Source organism: Passer domesticus, chromosome 6 (assembly GCF_036417665.1).
Source record: "Passer domesticus isolate bPasDom1 chromosome 6, bPasDom1.hap1, whole genome shotgun sequence".
In the NCBI taxonomy this organism is placed as follows: domain Eukaryota; kingdom Metazoa; phylum Chordata; class Aves; order Passeriformes; family Passeridae; genus Passer; species Passer domesticus.
Window position 1 is genome coordinate 3,345,225 of NC_087479.1, and position 14,407 is coordinate 3,359,631.

Genomic DNA, 14,407 nt, shown 5'->3' on the forward strand with positions numbered 1-14,407 from the left:
ACTCCCAGGGACGGGGCAGCCACAGCTGCTCTGGGCAGCCTGTGCCAGGGCCTCAGCAGCATGACAGTAAAAAGCTTCTTTCTAACATGTAATCTAAATCTCCTCTTTTAGTACAAAACTGCCTTGTCCTACACTATTCTGACAGTGTAAAAAGTCACTCTCTTTTGGATTTTTGTAAGATCCTTTCCAAGTACTGGAAGGCTTCAATGAGGTTTCCCTGAAGCCTTCTCTTCTCCAGAATGAACAGGGAGACTCACAGATGAAGTATTTTCTCAAATATATTATTTATTGCCATCTTTGTACCCAGTAAAACTCACAGGAGGAGTGGACTCTCTCAAAAAGGGCATTTGCAGGAGCTGCTGGAAGGCAGCAACATTAAATACCACTTGGCAGCAAGCACAGCTGTGGAGGGTGACCAATTATTCTTATTTCTCCAGTGCAGGAGCATGGACAGTGGGGGAGTGGTAGCCAGGGAATCAGAGAAACCAGAGCCTACCGCCTCAGGTCTTATACCAAATAATCTCCAATCTGTGGTAGCTGAGCAGCCGCATTCCATGCCAAGGTGATGCATGGACGCCCAGAGATCCAGTGTTCATTCAAACACATAACTTGTTGTAAACTACATCAACTAAAGCTCCCAGAAGGTCAAAGTACCATTAGGATGATATTGGAAGTATTTTCCTATAAACCTAACAATTCTACTTTTCTACAGTACTACAATTCTATGATTCAGTGATTCTACAGTTGTCTCACTCAGAACCCAAAGTAGAAGTGATATTGCCGGTCATCAAACTTCTTCAAAGTCTCAGCGTGAGCAGCTGGATCCTGTTCCAGGTGCTGGAAGAGGTTCCAGGGCTGTGCCCCTTGGAAGGCTGGGGGCAAGGAAATCTCTTGGGGCATGTCCTCGTTGTCAAAGAAGAAGTGCACGAGGCGTTTCTCCTCTAGGCAACAGTGCAGGTAGTGCATGGTGTCATCCACCCGCATCAGGAGATACTTGCTCTGCCATTCTGACAGAGGGATCAAGGTCAGGAGGTGCATGACCGCGGTTTTCAAGGCATAGATGGAAAAGCCTGAGCCCTCCAGAAGGCGAGCACAGAGCCTCAGGCATTTGAGGTGGCAGCTGCGGGGTGGGGCCTGCATGGCGACATGCCTGAAGAACTTTGCCTCTGCCACGGCATAGCTCTCCAGCCATGTCGTGCTTGGAGGGAGCTGGGACTCTGGAGGCTGGCTGCTCAGGAAGATGTCCGAGTCACCTTGCTGCACACTAAAAACCGTCTCCACAAAGAGGCTTCTCCCAGAGGCTTTCACCAGCTTCATCTTGCAGGAGCGGCAGGAGGGCAGCACCTTCATGCTGTAGCGACGGGACTGAGGCACCGCCGACCAGGCTGAGATCACAAACGTCTGGAACCAGAGGGCAATTTTCTCCCCATCGAGGTAAGAGCCAGTGCAAAGGGTGTGTAGAAGGCTGGCCACCTGATTTCTCTTCAGCTCCTCCTCAGAGTGGTGGAGGAAGCACAGCATGTTCTGGTCAGGCTGTGCCCCGGTGCAAGTGCACACCAGCTCCACGCGGATGCGCATGCTCGTTTGTGGCATCTCCCCCGTGGGGTCTGGTTCCAGGTGGAAGGCATGCCCACGGGGGGGCTTCAGGGGCACAAACATGCAGTAGACAACGTCCTCCTCCTTATGGGGACTCCATCCTTCACAGGCACAGCCCACCCCAATGACTGGTTCCAGCACCGGGAAGAAGCTGTCTGAAAACAGACTGTGGGAGACTCGGAGAAGGTCACTCAGCAGCTCCTGCACCACCCGTCTCCTAGAAGCCAGCTTCGGCACTGACAGCTGGAAGCGTCGCGAAAAGATCCAGGTCATATTCATCTCAGGAGGATTTTCTTCCTCACTTTCTTCACTCTCTGAATCCCTTCTGTTGTCCACCTCAAGGACCTCTTTCCTGAGCCACCAGTAGAGTGCCAAGAGCACCATCAGGCCTCCAGCAAGGGACCAGAACAGGCATTTCTGCATGACACTCCAGAGCACGGCTTCCCAGGACCCAACACTCTGCTCCATGGTCCTGTAGGCCAACTCCTGCAACATCTCAGTCCTCTGCTGGTCAAGGTCCTCATCCAGATACATATTGAAGTAATGGCGGATGCATTGCTCAAGCCAGAGGAGGAATAGTATGAGCATTATGACCTGCAAGAGAGGGGAGAGGAGTGCAGCAGTGCTGAGAGGGGAGGGAAGGAAGAAAAGAGAAATGAAGGGTGCTGGCAGTGAGGGAAGAAGGGATGAGAGACAGCAGGCAGGAAGGAGAGGGGGCTAGGCAGCTGGCAGGCAACAAAGCCTGTGCCCAGTCCCAGTGGTGGCACTGTGCCCTTTGCAAGGTGTGCCTGGAAGGGGCTGGGCCCTGGATGCAGGGTCGGAAGCACTCTCTTGGGTGCCCGTGTTTGGGGTCCTGCCCTCATCCAGTGCAGCATCTAGCTGTGTGTGCACACTTGATGTCATCCAGGCTGCCCTGGGGCAGTGCTGCTTCCTGCTCTCATTCATACCTGCCCCTCATTGTGACATCCCTTGTGATGTCACTCATACCAGTGACATCACAGCTAGGCCAGCCCCGCCCTTCATGCTCACCTCTTGCTTCGACAAGAACCCCTTGTGTGAGGACACGAGGCTTGACTCCATTTTCATCAGAAGGCTGATTTATTATGTTATATATTATATTAAAATACTACATTAAAACTGTACTAAAAGAACAGAGAGAAGAAGATCAGAAGGCTGCAAAGACAAGAATAGAATAGGAATCAATAACAAAAATCCTGTGACTGCTCACAGCCTTGGCACAGGTGGCTGTGATTGGTCACTGATTGTGGACAAATGGAAGATGCACCTGTGGCACTCTACAGCAGCAGATAGTTATCGTTTACATTTCTTTCCTGAGGCTCTCAGCTCCTCAGGACAGGAAAAATCCTAGCAGAGGCTTTTTCACTAAAATATCATGGCTACACTCACCCCAGCTCAGACCCTTATGATGGCCCCAAGAAACCCACCAAACACAGACCCACTGCTCCTCTGAGCCCATTCCAACAGCTCCACATCTTTCTTGGGCTGAGGAGCCCAGGCCTGGATGCTGGGCTCCAGGTGGGGCCTCCTGAGGGCAGAAGCATCTCCCTCAACCTGCTGCCCAGGTTTCTTTGGAAGCAGCCCAGGATTTCACTGGCTTTCTGGGCTGTGAGTGCTCACTGTTAGCTCATGGCCAGTTTTTCATCCACAGAAACCCCCAAGTCCTTCTCTGCACCCCACACACAGGGATGTCACAAAGGCCCCAAGAGCATTCCCACATGGACAGAAATGAGTGCCAAGGGAACTGATCCCATCTCACCACAAGGGATCTCAAGGAAAAAAGCACCCAGGAATTGTATCATCCAATTTTATGTTTGCCAAGGGTTCAGGGGAGCTTTGTCCTGCTTTGTAAAGGGAGGCTCTGGGGGCCATTCCAGAGCAGTGGGTCTGCATTTGTTGGATGTCGGGACTCAGGTTTCTTGGGGCCATTGTGAGGGTCTGTCATGGTTTGACCCTGGCACAGTGCCAGTGCCTCCATGAAAATACACTTTTTCTAGTGGCTTTGGTGAGATGTGATCAGGAACAGAGCAAAGCAGGCTCCAACTTAGGAATAAAGGAAACAAACTTTATTAATTACAATATCTAAAAAGGAACTAACACAAAACTAAGAATGAAAACCCTCAAAATACATTCCTCCTCCTCCCCTCCATTTTCTCCACAGAATGAAATAACACCATAGATTCCCACCCCGTCATCATCTCTCACATAATCAACTTTCAGTCCATCATCACCCCTCAAATAATCAACCCTCAAATCCATCGGGGAGAGAGGAGTCCTCTCTTGCACCATAGGCTTCCCCCAGAAACACAATTGAAACCTCCTGTGCTTCCGTGTCACTCATGGCACTGCCCAGAGAACATCGGTTCTCCTGACTTCTCCCCCCGCCTCCATGTCCAGTGCTCTCACCACTGGACACGGGCCAGGACTGCTTTTAGGGTTCCCCATTTAAAGATGCTCCACCCAGTTCCAAAAGCAGCAGTCTCTCAACTTCGGGACACCAATCCCCCCCCCACATTTCACCCCCTGGGGCCGAGGGGCCTCATGAACAGAGATCTCAAATCCTCTCTGAAGACAGAGGGCATTTCACACCCTTCTCACCCATCTCTGTTCTCGCCACTGTTTCACCTCTCAACTTCAGGACACCAGTCCCCCCCAGATTTCACCCCCTGGGGCCGAGGGGCCTCATGAACAGAGATCTTCCTCTTCGTAGAGACAGAGGGCATCTCACACCCTCCTCAGCTGCCTCTGTTCACTCTACTGCTTCACTCTTGACTCCAAGGCATTGCCTCCCCCTAAATACAATCTCTGAGTCACAGGGAAAAACACGGGTCTGTCCATGGCCATACAAGAAAGAGTCCAGCCCAAGGCCACTCCATCATCTCTTCCCACCTAGGATTCTTCTCACCTCTTCTGACATCTCTCACATGCACCATCTTTCCTCACACTTGCCCATTTCGTCATGCTTCATCTTTCTCTCCTCATTCTGATTCAGGAAGGTTTCCATTATTCTAAAAAGGGGTTAAAATCTTCACCTCTGTCTGCCCAGAACTCCCACAGCTCCCGGGCACTTTCTCCCCACATCTCCCACTTCTGGCCGGCCCTGCTGCCAGTCCATGATATCAAATTCCAAGGCAGCACAGGCACTGGCTCTCTCTCTATCTCCTGGGGGGTAGGGGTGGGGGAACAGGGGCCCGATGCTTCTCAGGGCTCCTCCACCCTTCCATCTTGCAAGGCCTTCACCCCCTGCTCTGCCCAAGGCTCCGGCCTACCTCACCCGGCCGAATGGCTTCCCCCAGCCAGCCCCAGCTGGGCAGGGGAGCTCTGAGCTCCTTTACAGACTGAAACTAAGAGAGAGTTCTGCTGGGAGTTCTTGCTTTTAACCCACTGTGTTCTCCACAGTTAAAAGGTCCATACCTTCAGTGGCCAAACCAGGTGCCAATATTCAAATCCAAGCACTGATTGGTTTGACCACAACCTCCCAAAAAACTCACTTCCTTCTTAACCTACGGGCATGAAGGGCAGGGCTGGGGTGGGCATGAAGGGCAGGGCTGGCCTGGCTGTGATGTCTCTGGTGTCAGTGACATCACAAGGGACATCACAATGAGGGGCCAGGTATAAATAAGAGCAGCACGCAGTGCTGTCCACAGGCCGGAGACTGCGGTGGATCAGAGAATCAGAGGTGCCAAACCTTTCTCTCTGTCCTCGTGAAGGCTGTGTCTGTCCTGATGTGGCTGGTCACGCTGGTGAAGACCATCGTCCAGAAGGCGAAGAGGGTCAACGATGAGCTGGATGAGGACACGCGGCAGCGCATGCAGCGCCGTTCTGAGTTCCTCAGCCAGCAGATGACTCGGATGCTGGAGGAGCTGGAGCACAAGGCTATGGAGCAGACTGGCGGATCGTGGGGATCTATGCTCTGGGCTGCCTTGCTACAGTGGCAGTTCTGGGCCATTGCTGGAATCTTGGTGCTGCTCGTGGCGCTCTGCTGGCAGCTCAGGAAAAGAGGCTATGAGGTGCTGCCCAGCTGGCGACTGAGCACTTCAAAGCTTGTTGCCCCCACACCCCATGCTCCCACACGCCGTACCCCCATCCCCACCCCCAGACGCCTAAACCCCGTTACTTTACGACTGGAGTTGACAGTGAGGTTGAACTCTAAGTGTAGACTAGTAAGATTAGATAAGAATAGGTTAATAATTGAAAGTAGTAGGTAGATTAGAAGAATTTATAAGATTGAAGAATAAAAAAATAAAAAAACAAACTGTGCATAATTCAGTTGATCGCCACATGCTGACCAATGTCAAACCCTTTCCCAAACACCCATCAGCTCTCCTTCCAGGTAACTCTCCCATTTGATAAACTGGCCATCACCGTGTATGGGATATTCCTTTGGCCAGTTTGGGCCACCTTCCCAACTATGCTCCTCCCTCACAGCTTTTTGGGTTTGTGTTTTTTGTACCTCCTCACTGGCAGAGCATGAGGCACAAAAAAGTCCTTGATTTTGGATAAACATGACACTTGGCATCAACCAGAACATCAGTGTGTTACCAACATCATTGTCATACTGAATCCAAAACGCAGCACTGCACCAGCTACTGGCAAGAAATTAAACGTATCCCAGCTGAAACCAGAACAATATCCACTCCTTAACCCACAGCATTTACATCATGGCAAGTCTCCCACTTCCCAATGCTTTATCAGCTTCCCCATTTATCTGGCAGACATACAGACAGCCATCACACCCTTAGTCTGTGGAACACCTCTGTCAAATGTCCATACAATTGCCAGCAAAACCTTGACCATGCATGTTGCTGACTATTTCCCTGTCCCTGTCTTTCAGCTCAGGGGTCTGGGTACCCACAGAACAACTGGTCTTAGTATTAAAGACTGAGGCAAAAGACATCAAGAACCTCAACCTTTTCCTCATCTTTTGTCATTATGTCTCCCCATACATCCAGTGAAGGATGAAGATTTTCCTTAGCTCTGCTTTTGTTCTTGTAGAAACATCTTTTATTGCTCGTGACTGTAGTAGCCAAATTAAATTTCAGTTAGGCTTTTTCTATTTCTGATGCTTTTCTAACTTCAATTCTAATTTTGACCCTGATAACCTCGTGATATCACTGTAGTCTTCCTGAATTGCCTGTCCCTTCTTCAAAAGGTCATGAACTCTTTTATTTTTTTCCTGAGTTTCAGCCAGCTTTCAGCTCCTAGAGTTAGCATACTCCTGCACCTTTAGGATTTCCTTCTTGAGGAATCTCCAGCCTTCCTGAACTCCTTTGCCCTTTCTGAACTCCTTGGCACTGCTTCCCAAAGGACTCTGTGAATTGATCTCTTAAACAGGAAAAAAAATCTGCTGCCTGGAAGTCCAGGATAGCAGTTCTGCTAGCTACCGTCCTTACTTCTCCAAAAAAACAAAAACTCTATCATTTTATAATTTTATAAATTTTATAATTTTATAAATTTTATAAATTTTATCATTTTTATGCCTCAGGCATTTGAGGTGGCAGCTGCGGGGTGGGGCCTGCATGGCGACATGCCTGAAGAACTTTGCCTCTGCCACGGCATAGCTCTCCAGCCATGTCGTGCTTGGAGGGAGCTGGGCCTCTGGAGGCTGGCTGCTCAGGAAGATGTCCGAGTCACCTTGCTGCACACTAAAAACCGTCTCCACAAAGAGGCTTCTCCCAGAGGCTTTCACCAGCTTCATCTTGCAGGAGCGGCAGGAGGGCAGCACCTTCATGCTGTAGCGACGGGACTGAGGCACCGCCGACCAGGCTGAGATCACAAACGTCTGGAACCAGAGGGCAATTTTCTCCCCATCGAGGTAAGAGCCAGTGCAAAGGGTGTGTAGAAGGCTGGCCACCTGATTTCTCTTCAGCTCCTCCTCAGAGTGGTGGAGGAAGCACAGCATGTTCTGGTCAGGCTGTGCCCCGGTGCAAGTGCACACCAGCTCCACGCGGATGCGCATGCTCGTTTGTGGCATCTCCCCCGTGGGGTCTGGTTCCAGGTGGAAGGCATGCCCACGGGGGGGCTTCAGGGGCACAAACATGCAGTAGACAACGTCCTCCTCCTTATGGGGACTCCATCCTTCACAGGCACAGCCCACCCCAATGACTGGTTCCAGCACCGGGAAGAAGCTGTCTGAAAACAGACTGTGGGAGACTCGGAGCAGGTCACTCAGCAGCTCCTGCACCACCCGTCTCCTAGAAGCCAGCTTCGGCACTGACAGCTGGAAGCGTCTCGAAAAGATCCAGGTCATATTCATCTCAGGAGGATTTTCTTCCTCACTTTCTTCACTCTCTGAATCCCTTCTGTTGTCCACCTCAAGGACCTCTTTCCTGAGCCACCAGTAGAGTGCCAAGAGCACCATCAGGCCTCCAGCAAGGGACCAGAACAGGCATTTCTGCATGACACTCCAGAGCACGGCTTCCCAGGACCCAACACTCTGCTCCATGGTCCTGTAGGCCAACTCCTGCAACATCTCAGTCCTCTGCTGGTCGAGGTCCTCATCCAGATACATATTGAAGTAATGGCGGATGCATTGCTCAAGCCAGAGGAGGAATAGTATGAGCATTATGACCTGCAAGAGAGGGGAGAGGAGTGCAGCAGTGCTGAGAGGGGAGGGAAGGAAGAAAAGAGAAATGAAGGGTGCTAGCAGTGAGGGAAGAAGGGATGAGAGACAGCAGGCAGGAAGGAGAGGGGGCTAGGCAGCTGGCAGGCAACAAAGCCTGTGCCCAGTCCCAGTGGTGGCACTGTGCCCTTTGCAAGGTGTGCCTGGAAGGGGCTGGGTCCTGGATGCAGGGTCGGAAGCACTCTCTTGGGTGCCCGTGTTTGTGGTCCTGCCCTCATCCAGTGCAGCATCTAGCTGTGTGTGCACACTTGATGTCATCCAGGCTGCCCTGGGGCAGTGCTGCTTCCTGCTCTCATTCATACCTGCCCCTCATTGTGACATCCCTTGTGATGTCACTCATACCAGTGACATCACAGCTAGGCCAGCCCCGCCCTTCATGCTCACCTCTTGCTTCGACAAGAACCACTTGTGTGAGGACACGAGGCTTGACTCCATTTTCATCAGAAGGCTGATTTATTATGTTATATATTATATTAAAATACTACATTAAAACTATAATAAAAGAACAGAGAGAAGAAGATCAGAAGGCTACAAAGACAAGAATAGAATAGGAATCAATAACAAAAATCCTGTGACTGCTCACAGCCTTGGCACAGGTGGCTGTGATTGGTCACTGATTGAAAACAATCCACAAGGACCAATGGAAGGTGCACCTGTGGCATTCCACAGCAGCAGATAGTTATCGTTTACATTTCTTTCCTGAGGCTCTCAGCTCCTCAGGACAGGAAAAATCCTAGCAGAGGCTTTTTCACTAAAATATCATGGCTACACTCACCCCAGCTCAGACCCTCATGATGGCCCCAAGAAACCCACCAAACACAGACCCACTGCTCCTCTGGGCCCATTCCAACAGCTCCACATCTTTCTTGGGCTGAGGAGCCCAGGCCTGGATGCTGGGCTCCAGGTGGGGCCTCCTGAGGGCAGAAGCATCTCCCTCAACCTGCTGCCCAGGTTTCTTTGGAAGCAGCCCAGGATTTCACTGGCTTTCTGGGCTGTGAGTGCTCACTGTTAGCTCATGGCCAGTTTTTCATCCACAAAAACCCCCAAGTCCTTCTCTGCACCCCACACACAGGGATGTCACAAAGGCCCCAAGAGCATTCCCACATGGACAGAAATGAGTGCCAAGGGAACTGATCCCATCTCACCACAAGGGATCTCAAGGAAAAAAGCACCCAGGAATTGTATCATCCAATTTTATGTTTGCCAAGGGTTCAGGGGAGCTTTGTCCTGCTTTGTAAAGGGAGGCTCTGGGGGCCATTCCAGAGCAGTGGGTCTGCATTTGTTGGGTGTCGGGACTCAGGTTTCTTGGGGCCATTGTGAGGGTCTGTCATGGTTTGACCCTGGCACAGTGCCAGTGCCTCCATGAAAATACACTTTTTCTAGTGGCTTTGGTGAGATGTGATCAGGAACAGAGCAAAGCAGGCTCCAACTTAGGAATAAAGGAAACAAACTTTATTAATTACAATATCTAAAAAGGAACTAACACAAAACTAAGAATGAAAACCCTCAAAATACATTCCTCCTCCTCCCCTCCATTTTCTCCACAGAATGAAATAACACCATAGATTCCCACCCCGTCATCATCTCTCACATAATCAACTTTCAGTCCATCATCACCCCTCAAATAATCAACCCTCAAATCCATCGGGGAGAGAGGAGTCCTCTCTTGCACCATAGGCTTCCCCCAGAAACACAATTGAAACCTCCTGTGCTTCCGTGTCACTCATGGCACTGCCCAGAGAACATCGGTTCTCCTGACTTCTCCCCCCGCCTCCATGTCCAGTGCTCTCACCACTGGACACGGGCCAGGACTGCTTTTAGGGTTCCCCATTTAAAGATGCTCCACCCAGTTCCAAAAGCAGCAGTCTCTCAACTTCGGGACACCAATCCCCCCCCCACATTTCACCCCCTGGGGCCGAGGGTCCTCATGAACAGAGATCTTCCTCCCCACGGAGACAGAGGGCCTCCCACACCCTCCTCAGCTGTCTCTGTTCTCACCACTGTTTCACCTCTCAACTTCAGGACACCAGTCCCCCCCAGATTTCACCCCCTGGGGCCAAGGGGCCTCATGAACAGAGATCTTCCTCTTCGTAGAGACAGAGGGCATCTCACACCCTCCTCAGCTGCCTCTGTTCACTCTACTGCTTCTCTCTTGACTCCAAGGCATTGCCTCCCCCTAAATACAATCTCTGAGTCACAGGGAAAAACACGGGTCTGTCCATGGCCATACAAGAAAGAGTCCAGCCCAAGGCCACTCCATCATCTCTTCCCACCTAGGATTCTTCTCACCTCTTCTGACATCTCTCACATGCACCATCTTTCCTCACACTTGCCCATTTCGTCATGCTTCATCTTTCTCTCCTCATTCTGATTCAGGAAGGTTTCCATTATTCTAAAAAGGGGTTAAAATCTTCACCTCTGTCTGCCCAGAACTCCCACAGCTCCTGGGCACCTTCTCTCCCCACATCTCCCACTTCTGGCCGGCCGTGCTGCCAGTCCATGATATCAAATTCCAAGGCAGCACAGGCACTGGCTCTCTCTTTATCTCCTGGGGGGTAGGGGTGGGGGAACAGGGGCCCGATGCTTCTCAGGGCTCCTCCACCCTTCCATCTTGCAAGGCCTTCACCCCCTGCTCTGCCCAAGGCTCCGGCCTACCTCACCCGGCCGAATGGCTTCCCCCAGCCAGCCCCAGCTGGGCAGGGGAGCTCTGAGCTCCTTTACAGACTGAAACTAAGAGAGAGTTCTGCTGGGAGTTCTTGCTTTTAACCCACTGTGTTCTCCACAGTTAAAAGGTCCATACCTTCAGTGGCCAAACCAGGTGCCAATATTCAAATCCAAGCACTGATTGGTTTGACCACAACCTCCCAAAAAACTCACTTCCTTCTTAACCTACGGGCATGAAGGGCAGGGCTGGGGTGGGCATGAAGGGCAGGGCTGGCCTGGCTGTGATGTCTCTGGTGTCAGTGACATCACAAGGGACATCACAATGAGGGGCCAGGTATAAGTAAGAGCAGCACGCAGTGCTGTCCACAGGCCGGAGACTGCGGTGGATCGGAGAATCAGAGGTGCCAAACCTTTCTCTCTGTCCTCGTGAAGGCTGTGTCTGTCCTGATGTGGCTGGTCACGCTGGTGAAGACCATCGTCCAGAAGGCGAAGAGGGTCAACGATGAGCTGGATGAGGACACGCGGCAGCGCATGCAGCGCCGTTCTGAGTTCCTCAGCCAGCAGATGACTCGGATGCTGGAGGAGCTGGAGCACAAGGCTATGGAGCAGACTGGCGGATCGTGGGGATCTATGCTCTGGGCTGCCTTGCTACAGTGGCAGTTCTGGGCCATTGCTGGAATCTTGGTGCTGCTCGTGGCGCTCTGCTGGCAGCTCAGGAAAAGAGGCTATGAGGTGCTGCCCAGCTGGCGACTGAGCACTTCAAAGCTTGTTGCCCCCACACCCCATGCTCCCACACGCCGTACCCCCATCCCCACCCCCAGACGCCTAAACCCCGTTACTTTACGACTGGAGTTGACAGTGAGGTTGAACTCTAAGTGTAGACTGTTAAGATTAGATAAGAATAGGTTAATAATTGAAAGTAGTAGGTAGATTAGAAGAATTTATAAGATTGAAGAATAAAAAAATAAAAAAACAAACTGTGCATAATTCAGTTGATCGCCACATGCTGACCAATGTCAGACCCTTTCCCAAACACCCATCAGCTCTCCTTCCAGGTAACTCTCCCATTTGATAAACTGGCCATCACCGTGTATGGGATATTCCTTTGGCCAGTTTGGGCCACCTTCCCAACTATGCTCCTCCCTCACAGCTTTTTGGGTTTGTGTTTTTTGTACCTCCTCACTGGCAGAGCATGAGGCACAAAAAAGTCCTTGATTTTGGATAAACATGACACTTGGCATCAACCAGAACATCAATGTGTTACCAACATCATTGTCATACTGAATCCAAAACACAGCACTGCACCAGCTACTGGCAAGAAATTAAATGTATCCCAGCTGAAACCAGAACAATATCCACTCCTTAACCCACAGCATTTACATCATGGCAAGTCTCCCACTTCCCAATGCTTTATCAGCTTCCCCATTTATCTGGCAGACATACAGACAGCCATCACACCCTTAGTCTGTGGAACACCTCTGTCAAATGTCCATACAATTGCCAGCAAAACCTTGACCATGCATGTTGCTGACTATTTCCCTGTCCCTGTCTTTCAGCTCAGGGGTCTGGGTACCCACAGAACAACTGGTCTTAGTATTAAAGACTGAGGCAAAAGACATCAAGAACCTCAACCTTTTCCTCATCTTTTGTCATTATGTCTCCCCATACATCCAGTGAAGGATGAAGATTTTCCTTAGCTCTGCTTTTGTACTTGTAGAAACATCTTTTATTGCTCGTGACTGTAGTAGCCAAATTAAATTTCAGTTAGGCTTTTTCTATTTCTGATGCTTTTCTAACTTCAATTCTAATTTTGACCCTCATAACCTCATGATATCACTGTAGTCTTCCTGAATTGCCTGTCCCTTCTTCAAAAGGTCATGAACTCTTTTATTTTTTTCCTGAGTTTCAGCCAGCTTTCAGCTCCTAGAGTTAGCATATTCCTGCACCTTTAAGATTTCCTTCTTGAGGAATCTCCAGCCTTTCTGAACTCCTTGGCACTGCTTCCCAAAGGACTCTGTGAATTGATCTCTTAAACAGGAAAAAAAATCTGCTGCCTGGAAGTCCAGGATGGGAGTACTGCTAGCCACCATCCTTACTTCTCCAAGAACCAAAAACTCTATCATTTTATGATTTTTATGCCCAAGACTTTATTGCCAAGAAAGGATGCTACCTTGTAACAGAGGAGGGAAATCAGGCTTCCTTATTTCTATAAACTTAAAAAAAGACATTAAGTCTGTGTGAAACAAATATGTATACCCCAGCTAAGCAAGGCAAAGTTACCCTTAAGCGACAGCACAAAAGTTCAGTGAGATAATCACATTAGCATTACTGAGTTAGCCATGCATGTGAAGCACAATACAGCTCCTATTTCCTATTTGTCTGCATTATGAATCTAAAATATTCATATTTTATTGTCTTGTGTTGACAGCAAACTGTTAGAACAGAAGAACGGCTGGTTTTGTGTTTGGAACTTCATGTCTTATTTAGTGCAAGATTGAATGGCAAGCAGAATTAATCAGGTTCTCAAATGCACTTTGTCCAAGGTTGTTCACACTAGCAGTCCTTAAACAAGCTGGGAATGGGAATCTGGTGTCCTTTCCATTGGCTGGGGTATGTATATTCCACGTGCTCAAAAATCCTAAGGGAACTGAGCACTCAACTTGTCAGCAATTTTAAGTAAGATTTTAAGATTTAACCCAGTTAATGCCTCTCTGAAAAGCCAGAATATGCATGTGGCTGAAGCCTGCTGTGATCTGACAGCGCCCTTCAGCTCTGTGCTGGTGCTGCTGGCACCTGTGGAAACAGAGATGCAGCCTTTGCCCAGTGCTGTGGGGAAGAGGCAGTGGGGAATACCAGCTTGGAACAAAGCACCAAACGGGTCTGAAGCACTATTCATGCTTGAACAACCTTGGGTATTTCCCTGCAGTTTTGTAAAGGACTCCCAGCTAAAGACTAGAGGTACAATATGGTCTTTGTGCAACATCCTGGTCTGTGGGCCTGATGGAAAACCTGGGGGAACTTTTATGGTGTCGTGCTGGGTTTTGACTGGGGAAGAAGGAGTTTCCCCTGCCCCTGCTCCCCAAGTAGCAGCTTCTGTGGCTCCCTGTCAGCGCCGAGGAGAAAAGCTGTGTGTGCTCTCCACAGGAACGGTTTCCCTGGCATGCTGCATGCCAGTCCCCGAGCACAGGTGGCCACAAGGAGCCTGGCAGCTGCCTCCTTTAGGGAATCACAGAAAGCAGCTTTGCCTCAAGAGCTGAGCATGGCGAAGGGCCCAGAGCAACCTGTCGTGCTGCCTGTCACACCTGTCAGAAGGAAGCTGTAATGAAAACAAGCAACTTTCAATAAAGCCTCTGCATTGACTTGGAAATAATGAAAACAAGCATGAAGCAGCCAAGGAGCCCTTCTTGGGCTGTGTGTCACTGCTCCCTGTAGTCACACTGTCACCAGCCTGCCCTGGAGCAGGGTCCACTCGGCCATAATATCCTGCTGCAAACTGTTATTGGTCCC

At 50.2% G+C, this 14,407-nt stretch overlaps 2 protein-coding genes across 6 annotated transcripts; both read right to left on the reverse strand.

Annotated features, from left to right (window-relative positions):
- Positions 1-265: 265 nt before the first annotated feature.
- LOC135302439 (inositol 1,4,5-trisphosphate receptor-interacting protein-like 1) lies at positions 266-5,635 on the reverse strand. 4 transcript variants are annotated; one of them, XM_064422869.1, is made up of 2 exons: positions 5,303-5,635; positions 266-2,190 (listed from the first exon to the last, which is right to left on the reverse strand). In XM_064422869.1, the coding sequence occupies exons 1-2, from the start codon at positions 5,561-5,563 to the stop codon at positions 754-756; spliced, it is 1,698 nt and encodes a 565-aa protein (XP_064278939.1). In that variant the 5' UTR covers positions 5,564-5,635; the 3' UTR covers positions 266-753. The 4 variants fall into 4 exon arrangements, 3 of the variants coding, with proteins under 3 accessions (XP_064278939.1, XP_064278941.1, XP_064278940.1); XM_064422871.1 differs by having other exon boundaries at positions 5,029-5,412; XM_064422870.1 differs by lacking the exon at positions 5,303-5,635 and adding an exon at positions 2,626-2,795.
- Positions 5,636-5,713: 78 nt separating this feature from the next.
- Positions 5,714-11,634, reverse strand: LOC135302441 (inositol 1,4,5-trisphosphate receptor-interacting protein-like 1). Of its 2 annotated transcripts, XM_064422872.1 has the most exons (3): positions 11,037-11,634; positions 10,526-10,628; positions 5,714-8,185 (listed from the first exon to the last, which is right to left on the reverse strand). In XM_064422872.1, exons 2-3 carry the CDS (start codon positions 10,535-10,537, stop codon positions 7,037-7,039), a joined length of 1,161 nt encoding a protein of 386 aa, XP_064278942.1. In that variant the 5' UTR covers positions 10,538-10,628; positions 11,037-11,634; the 3' UTR covers positions 5,714-7,036. The 2 variants fall into 2 exon arrangements, with proteins under 2 accessions (XP_064278942.1, XP_064278943.1); XM_064422873.1 differs by lacking the exon at positions 10,526-10,628 and having other exon boundaries at positions 11,037-11,633.
- Positions 11,635-14,407: the final 2,773 nt, after the last annotated feature.